This window comes from Ovis canadensis, chromosome X (genome assembly GCF_042477335.2).
Source record: "Ovis canadensis isolate MfBH-ARS-UI-01 breed Bighorn chromosome X, ARS-UI_OviCan_v2, whole genome shotgun sequence".
NCBI classification, from domain to species: domain Eukaryota; kingdom Metazoa; phylum Chordata; class Mammalia; order Artiodactyla; family Bovidae; genus Ovis; species Ovis canadensis.
Window position 1 is genome coordinate 87,634,922 of NC_091727.1, and position 8,222 is coordinate 87,643,143.

Sequence of the window (8,222 nt, forward strand, 5' to 3'; positions counted from 1 at the left end):
CACACTCAGGCTCAAAAGCCAGGACTTCACAGTCACATTCAAAAGATCCTGAGTTTACTCCAACATGTTCCACAGGGATTCCACAGGGAACGGTCTGATACACCTCAGGATCTTAGAGATGTGCCCCGCACTTCCATGGCAATGATTACTACTGACCCACCATGAGGAGACTTGCCCAGGGGCTGCATCAAGTCCTGCGGGCTGCATCAAGTCCTGCTGGCTCCACCTGAAGCACCGTGGAAGGGGATGCTGCTCTGGGATTTCCAAATAAAGTTACACACACGAGGTCATCAGGACCAGGGCCTAATCCACTGCCAGTGCATGGGGCAGGGTGGGGGGGCAGGCAGGACAAAACCCAAGGCCAGGTTCCGGGGAGACAGGACACTGTGGGCAGCAGGGGTAGGGGGCCTCGGGGCTGGGACCCATGAGGAGGATGCCCCCAACCCCAACAGGGGCCTTTGGCAGCTGGCTGCTGCCCTCCTGATGGAGACTGAGCAACAGCCCCGAGGGGGCTGACAGTGCAGCTCATGGCGGGCAGGGGCAGGCTGTGGGTCTCTGGGGGAGGTGGGTGGGATTCCTGCAGCCAGCTCCCTGTGGGGCAGCCTCTCTCAAGGGTCAGAGGCGCAGGACTTTAGTCTCTGGGAGAGGAACCACACTCCGAGTGGTCTATGTCTGTGTGTTGTCCTGATTGAGGATCAACCCCCAGGGGCCTGTGTCCCTTCAAAACAAATGGTCCTGACAAAAATGCTTCTGCTCAAAATTCACTGGTCACAGGTCATCACATGACCCTTCCTAAGTGAAGAGGCCTGGCAGGGTGGTGTCCCCCATGTGTGCAGGGAGAGAGGAAGACAAGAGGTGGCCGAGCACCTGACATCTCTCCAACTGCACACTGCCTAGCAGATGCTCAACAAAGAGCACCGGTTAAAAATCTCCTTTGTTTTGGGAGGAGAGTCTGAGCAGGTCACATGGGTCTTGAAATTCTCCCCCTTTTCCAAGAGTCCACTGACTCTCTGGCAGCTGCACATATGTGGGCAGAATCACGTCTCCTGTTCCCGTTGTTCTCTGGCACTCAGCACAGAGCTGCCCCCTCGGCCCCCCGCACCCATCTGCACCCCCCACTGCAGTGACCTCACCACCTCCTTAGGGCCGGAAGTCGCTCCTGCCTTTTGATGCCAGGCACAGCCTCACCCTGTGTCTCTGCTGCCTCCACACTTCTCACCCTGCCTGAACCCGGGCGCTGGCGGACGCTGCATCTCTCCTGGCTGCTGCTTATTTCTCGTGTGATTCGGATCTCAGACTCTGTCCCTCTCCTCTGGAATTGTTTTCTTTTAAGACACCTCAGAGAATTGGCAGCTCAGTACAAAATGAAATAGAAAACCACTCAGAATTGCTGTTCTGTGTGTTTTCCTCCCCGGTGATATATTATTCAATTTCAGTGTTTGTGTGTGTTTCAGGGTGGAGAGCAGTGTCTCCAGCTGGGCACAGCTCACTCAAAGATCCCAGGATTCTAGTCACACAGCAGGTCCTGTCTACTTTTGTAGCTTCTCTCCACTCATTTCATCCAAATGAAATCTAGACCATGCTCACAAGTGAAAGTAATAAAGTCCAGATGACCAAATAGACTGTTATTTCAATGTACTTGGTAATCAGCTTCCCAGGGCAGAGACAGGAGGGCACAGGGAATACTGGGCCATACATAAAAGAGCAAGATTCACATTTCTCTAGGATTCCTAGCAGATGGTGGGTGGAAAACACCTATTTCATCTCTGCGGTCAACAGCTATGGGACAAGAGCCAGGACCCCTTCTTCCTGTCCTAGAAAGAGATGTCTCGGGTTTATCCAAAAAGCAAAAGGACACCTCACAGCAATGATCCATTTCAGAGATTCCCCTCACCCCCAAGACAAACCTCACGTGACTGCAGCTCTAGACCATCGCTGAAAGCGTGGGGTGTCCTGCTTCTCCTAGTGTCTCCACGGCTAACAGCCTTTCACGGAGCAGAGAATCTGTACAGTCTTTGGAATAAATGAGCCAGTGAGCAGGGTCTCAGATTGTCGGCTACTTTCTTTAACAACCAAGGAAAATTCAATAAACAGATAATTTAGTTTTTGTGAATGAGATACAAGAAGGACATAAGCATGAATTCACTATAATTACTTTTATTATCTAATTCTTCTCCATTCAATACTATTGCTACATAAGTTCACGTTTTCAAAACAGTTCTAATTCCTATTCCATTGTATTCTGTTCAGGATCACAAAACAAAATGGAAGACTTCCCAATCTCTTTCACAAAACAGCAAAACTCTTGTTTTTGAACTGAGTAACCAAAAATACGCTGGGATCAATATCATTCCCAAACTAAGATACTGACGTTTCTTTAGCCTTCTCTGAAACCAAACTTTGAAAAATTTCTAAAGGAAACAGAGATGAATCCCCATGTCATCACAGAGAACATGAACCCAAAGATGCTACACACTGGTTCCCCCAACTGGCCCGGGCCCCCACTTCTGACTGAAGGCTGACTACTCCCTCTTCACTCACAGAGGGAAGATCAGCCTGGCTGCTGCTCTGGCTCAGGCCCCCTATTCCTCCTCCCTCGCAGCCTCTGCAGACAGGAGTGAGAAGGCCCTCAAAACCCTTTGTGTGACCCTGAGCACAAATGCCATGACTTGCTCTTTGCTGGTCTCCGCATAGGCCCGGGGACCCCACAGGAACTCGTAGCGAGCAGGGTCACTGTCAGGCACCTGCTGGTACTCCAGGTACCTCTCCCACACCCACACTTGGGTCAGCAGCTCCCTGGGCTCCCCAAAGAAACAGTGCTCGCTCCCAACATACACCCCCATCCTGCTGAGTGCTCCCCAGACTGCCTCCTCAGGGGCCGGGTCTCCACTACACATGATCACGCTGAGGACCAGCACCAGGAGGCCGGCCTTGGGCAGGCCCTGCCCATCGCTCAGCATCTCATCACAGGTGAGGCCCAGGGTGGGGACCAAGACATAGATGTGCTCTGTGGGATCCACCTCCTTCACCTCCACACCAAAGGCCAGCTGCAGGTACTCTAAGGCTTGACTGAAGACCACCGGGAAGTGCTCCTGGTTATCCCTGAAGACATTATTCAGCATTTCTGCCAGGGAGGTCAGCTTCTTGGCTCGATACTTGAGGAGCAGGAACTTCATAAGGTTAGCCATCATCTCATTCAGAATTTCTCGGGGCAAGGGCTCCACAGGAGTGGAGCAGGATGCTGGGGGGTAGGAGGCCAAGTCACGTGGGGCCTCCCCCACCTCAGCCGCCAAGAGCTGCACCTCTACAGGGCCCTGGGCCTCTCCTGGCTCCTGAAGGTCTTCCTCGGGTCTGCTGAGCTCACTCATCTTGACCACGAGCACAACGCCTGAGGTCAAACAAGACACGGAAGTGAGGCAGAGGTAACAGATGGGGACCAAGGGCCTCGGGGAGAGAGGAGGTGAGAGCGGCCTCAGCTAAGAAACGTACCCTGGATGGTATGACACAGGCCACTTACAGGTCTCCCCTTGAGGGGTGCTCTCAGACCTCACAGGAGCGCTCCTCCTGGGAGGCCAGTCCCCTGGCTACCCGAAAGAGGAAGTGAGGTGGCTCCCCAGGGTGCGGTCAGCACAGCCCAAGATTTCTGGGGCCAACAAAGTGGGAGGAATTGGGGCCTTCTGGGGCGCCCCTCTGTTGTGGGATAGGGAGCCTCTGGTTCACTTCAGGGCACCCTCTCACCTTGACTCCTGATACTGCCTGGATCTCCTCTGCTCTCTGAACTCAGAACACAGGCTTCAGACCTCTGGCTTCACCTCCTGGATCCTAGAGCTCCTGTGAGAGAAATGGAGGTGACAGCTAAGGGCTGTACTGTGGCACAGCCCTGGGCCTTCTGTGCTGGTAGGAGGGGGTGGACTCTGTGAATACACCCAGTTGAGTGGTGGGTCCCTTGTAGTGCTCACCTTTCCCCCGGCATGGTCTGGACCGTCCCCTTTGGAGGAGTACAAGGAAACTCAGAACAAGACGCAAGCCTGAACAGAAAGCGCTGAGGGACCCCACATGCGGCCGCACCTGCCCAGGGCTTCGCGCGGGTCCTAGGCTAGAGAGATGCTCGGTCCTCAGCTCCTCCTCACGTCCTGACTGGCCTCCCAGCACTGACCACAGGGGAGGGGATCTGCTCAGTCCAGCCTCTGCCAGCCTGAAGCCTCCGCCTGTAAAACCTCACCTCCCGAGGTCCCTAAGCCAGAGATCAAGAAACTGCTCACCCTGCTCACCCCACTCTGGGCCCTCCAAGACCCTCTTGCAAGGATCAAGATCCCTCTCTGTTGGGGTCTAACCACCTCAGTCCTTCCTCGCATGGAGCCTGGACTCCAGGCAGGACCGGTGATTGTCCCGTCCGCCATTTTGAGACCTCGCCAGTTTCACAAGGCCTCCAGTCCCTCTGAGACCCGCACGTTAGGAAGTCAGACAGGCCGAGTGTGCTCTTCTCACCACAAAGTCTCCCAGGGCCAACTACAGGGGCGGGGATCTGTGGGGTTCTGTCGGTCCTCACTCAGGGTGCCCCCAGTCCTCCTTCAGGCACCTCACCTTGCCTCCGCGCAGGACCTGGATTCTCGCCTCTCCGCAACTGAAGCCCCGCCCCTTATACCAGGACCCCAGTCTCTTGAAGACCCGGATGTGAGGAAGTCAGTGCATGCCTGTGGTGCTCATCCTGCCCGCACGGTTGCCCTGGACTGACAACAGAGACGGGCTTCTCTGAGGTCTCCTCTGATTAGGGATCCGGGGTCCTCTAGTCCCTCTTCAGGGTCCTCAGGGTCTTCAACCCCGCAGGACCTGGGAATCGGCACCCCCTGAGGCCCCGCCCCATATGCGAGGTCCCCAGTCAGAGACCCGGATGTCAGGAAGTGCAACCATGCATTTTGGGCTCATCGTATCCCAGGGCTGACAAGGACCAACAGCAGCTACAGGCTTTTCTGAGGTCTCCTCTGATTGGGGTCCAGGGTGCCCCTCAGTCGTCCCTCAGGGTCCTCCAATTGAAACCCTGGAGGAGCTGGGCTTCTTCCCTCTGCTCACCTGAGGCTACACCTCCTTTCCCAGGTCCCCACTTTCTCTGAGACACAGATGTCAGGAAATGCAGCATATGCTCATCCACCCTCAGTGCTCCCTGAGCCTTGATGTGAGGGTCCCGCCTCTGGTCGACACAAGGGGCATCCCCAGATCTGCCAGCGATCAAGATGAGGTCCCTGAGGGAGGATATGAGGAACCCCACTGATCCCTGCCCCTGCTGTCAGCCCTGGGCCACCCTGGTGGTAGGAGGAGCACTTGGCAGCCTGTTCTGACTTCCGCATCTGTGTCTCAGAGACATTAGGCAACTGTTAGAAGGGGCAGGGCCTCAGATGGGCAGAGGGGAAGATCTCAGTTCTTTTGAGAGTCAAGGTGAGGACTCTGAGGGAGGACTGAGGGGACCCTGGACCCCAGAGCAGAGTGGGCTCTGGGAGGACACAGGGCAGAAGAACACATGCTGCATTTCCTGACATCTGGGTCTCAGAGAGACTGGGGAACCTGGCACAGGGGTCTGACTTCCTAATATCCGGCTTTCAGACTGGTGTCCTAGTATGGAGAACAGACTTACTGGCATCCAAATCTCAGAAAGACTGAGGTCCTGTAGGGGAGGGGAGAGGAAAGACTCTGAAGTTGTACCTGGAGATAAGGTGAGGTCCCTGAGGGAAGACTGAAGGGACCTCAAGTGAAGATTCTAGGGATTCCAAGGTAAGACTGATGGAACCCCACAAATCCCTGTCCCTGCCATCGGCCCTGGGAGCCCTCGGGGTGAGAAGTGCACACTAGGTCTGTCCTGATTTCCTGACATCCAGTTCTGTGAGACTGGGGACCTGGTGTGAGGAGCAGGGACTATGGTGGGGAGAGGACAGAGCCTAGGTCCTACTGGAAGTCAAGGTGAGGACCCTGAGGGAGGACTGAGGATAGCCAGATCTCAGAACAGAGGGAACCCTGGTAGGCCCTGGGCAGGACTACCTTGTGCCGCATTGCCTGACATCCCTGTCAGAGAGACCGGGGACCTGTTGAAAGCAGTGGAACCTCCAAATGGCAGACAGTACACTTCCAAGTCTTGTCTGGAGTCTAGGCTCCATGCAAGGAAGGACTGAGGTGGTTAGACCCCAACAGGGAGGGATCTTGGCCCTTGCAAGAGGGTTTTGGAGGGCCCAGAGTTGGGTGAGCAGTTTCTTGACCTCTGGCTTAGGGACCTCAGGAGGTGAGGTTTTCCAGGCAGAGGGCAGAGAGGCTTCAGGTCAGCAGAGGCTGGACTCCCCAACCCCAATGGAAGACTGAGCAGACCCGCGCCTCTGTGGTCAGTGCTGGGAGGCCAGGCAGGACATGAGGAGGAGCAGAGGACTGAACATCTCCCCAGCCTAGAAGCTGCAGGAGACCCTGGGCAGGTGCTGCCACATGTGGGGCCCCTCAGCGGTTTCTGTTCAGTCTCAGGTCTTGTTCTGAGTTTCCCTGCAGGCCCCTAGAGGGGAGGGACCAGGTTGCGCCAGGGGAAAGGTGTGCACTACAAGGGAGCCCCGAGGGGACCTCCCACCACACAACTGAGGGGACCTCACAGAGTCCTCCCCTCGTACTGTCAGAGAATGCTCAGGGCTGGGCCACAGGATACCACCGAGGTGCCCCCTCCATTTCTCTCACAGGAGCTGCAGGAACCAGGAGGCAAAGGCAGACATCTGAGGCCCAGGTCCTGAGTTCAGAGAGCAGAGGAGGTCCAGGCAGTGCTGGGAGTCAAGGTGAGGAGGGTGCCCTGAGTGTACACCAAGGGCTCCCCATCCCAGAACAGAGGGGATCCCACAAGGGCCTAATTTTCTTACCTTGTCAGTCCCAGAAATCTCGGGCTGTGCTGACCACACCCTAGGGAGCCACCTCACTTCCTCCTTCAGGTAGCCAGGGGACTGGCCACTCCAGAGGCATGCCCCTGTGAGGTCTGAGAGCACCTTTCAAGAGGAGACCTGCAAGTGGCCTGTGGCTGCCCAGGCCTGTGGTTCTCAGGTGAGGCTGTTCACAGCCCCTCTATCCACCATCCAGGCCCATGGTCCTCATATGTCCCCATTTGCCCCCATGCCTCACTCTGTGGTTTGATTGCAGGCATCATGCTTGTGGTCGAGATGATTGAGCTGAGCAGGCTCAAGGAAGACCTTCAGGACCCAGGCAAAGCCCAGGGCCCTGTGGAGGCACAGCTCTTTGGGGCTGAGGCGGGGGAGGCTGCATCCCCCTCAGCCTCTTCCCCCACAGTCTCCTGCTCTGCCCTTGCAGAGGCCTTGCCCCAGGAAGCTCTGAATGAGATGGTGGCTAACCTGGTGAAGTTCTTTCTCCTCAAGTATCTGCCCAAACAGCTGACCTCCCAAGCGGAAATGCTGAAGAAGGCCCTCAGGGATAACCAGGAGCACTTCCCAGTGGTCTTCACTCAAGCCTCAGAGTGCCTACAGGTGGTCGTTGGCATGGAGATGAAGGAGTTGGACCTCAGGGAACACATCTACATCGTGGTCCTCACCTTGGGCCTCACCTGTGATGAGATACTGAGCAGTGGGCAGAGCCTACCCAAGGCCAGCCTCCTGGTGCTGGTCCTCAGCCTGATCATGCAGAATGAAGACCTGGCCCCTGAGGAGGCAGTCTTGGGAGCACTGAGCAGGATGGGGTGGTGTGTGTTGGAAGTGAGCACTGTGTCTTTGGGGAGCCCAGGGAGCTGCTGACACAAGTGTGGCTGTAAGAGGGATACCTGGAGTACCAGCAGGTGCCTGACAGCCACCCTGCTCGCTATGAGTGCCTGTGGGGTCCCTGGGCCTATGTGGAGACCAGCAAGTGGCAAGTCATGGCATTTGTGCTCAGGGTCAAACAGAGGGCTTTGAGGGCCTTCCCACTCCTGTCTGCAGAGGCTGCGAGGGAGGAGGAATAGGGGGCCTGAGCCAGAGCAGCAGCCAGGTTGATCATTCCCTCTGTGAGTGAAGAGGGAGTAGTCAGCCTTCTCAGAAGTAAGGCCCCGGGCCAGTTGGGGGAACCAGTTCATACCATCTTTGGGCTTCTGTTCTCTATGATGACATGGAGATTCATCTGTTTTCCTTAGAAAATTTTCAAGCTTTGATTGTTTTCACAAAAGGCTAAACGTCAGTGTGTTAGCTTGGTGAATGATGTTGATCACAATGTGTTTGTGCTTACCC

General features: G+C 55.9%; 1 protein-coding gene and 1 pseudogene across 1 annotated transcript; one reads left to right on the forward strand and one right to left on the reverse strand.

Annotated features, from left to right (window-relative positions):
• Positions 1–2,047: 2,047 nt before the first annotated feature.
• Positions 2,048–5,267, reverse strand: LOC138929990 (melanoma-associated antigen 10-like). Its single transcript, XM_070289637.1, has 3 exons — positions 5,071–5,267; positions 3,739–3,831; positions 2,048–3,388 (listed from the first exon to the last, which is right to left on the reverse strand). Exon 3 carries the CDS (start codon positions 3,366–3,368, stop codon positions 2,583–2,585), a length of 786 nt encoding a protein of 261 aa, XP_070145738.1. The 5' UTR covers positions 3,369–3,388; positions 3,739–3,831; positions 5,071–5,267; the 3' UTR covers positions 2,048–2,582.
• A 1,905-nt stretch (positions 5,268–7,172) lies between these two features.
• LOC138929991 (melanoma-associated antigen 10-like) lies at positions 7,173–7,960 on the forward strand (annotated as a pseudogene).
• The last annotated feature ends 262 nt before the right edge of the window (positions 7,961–8,222 follow it).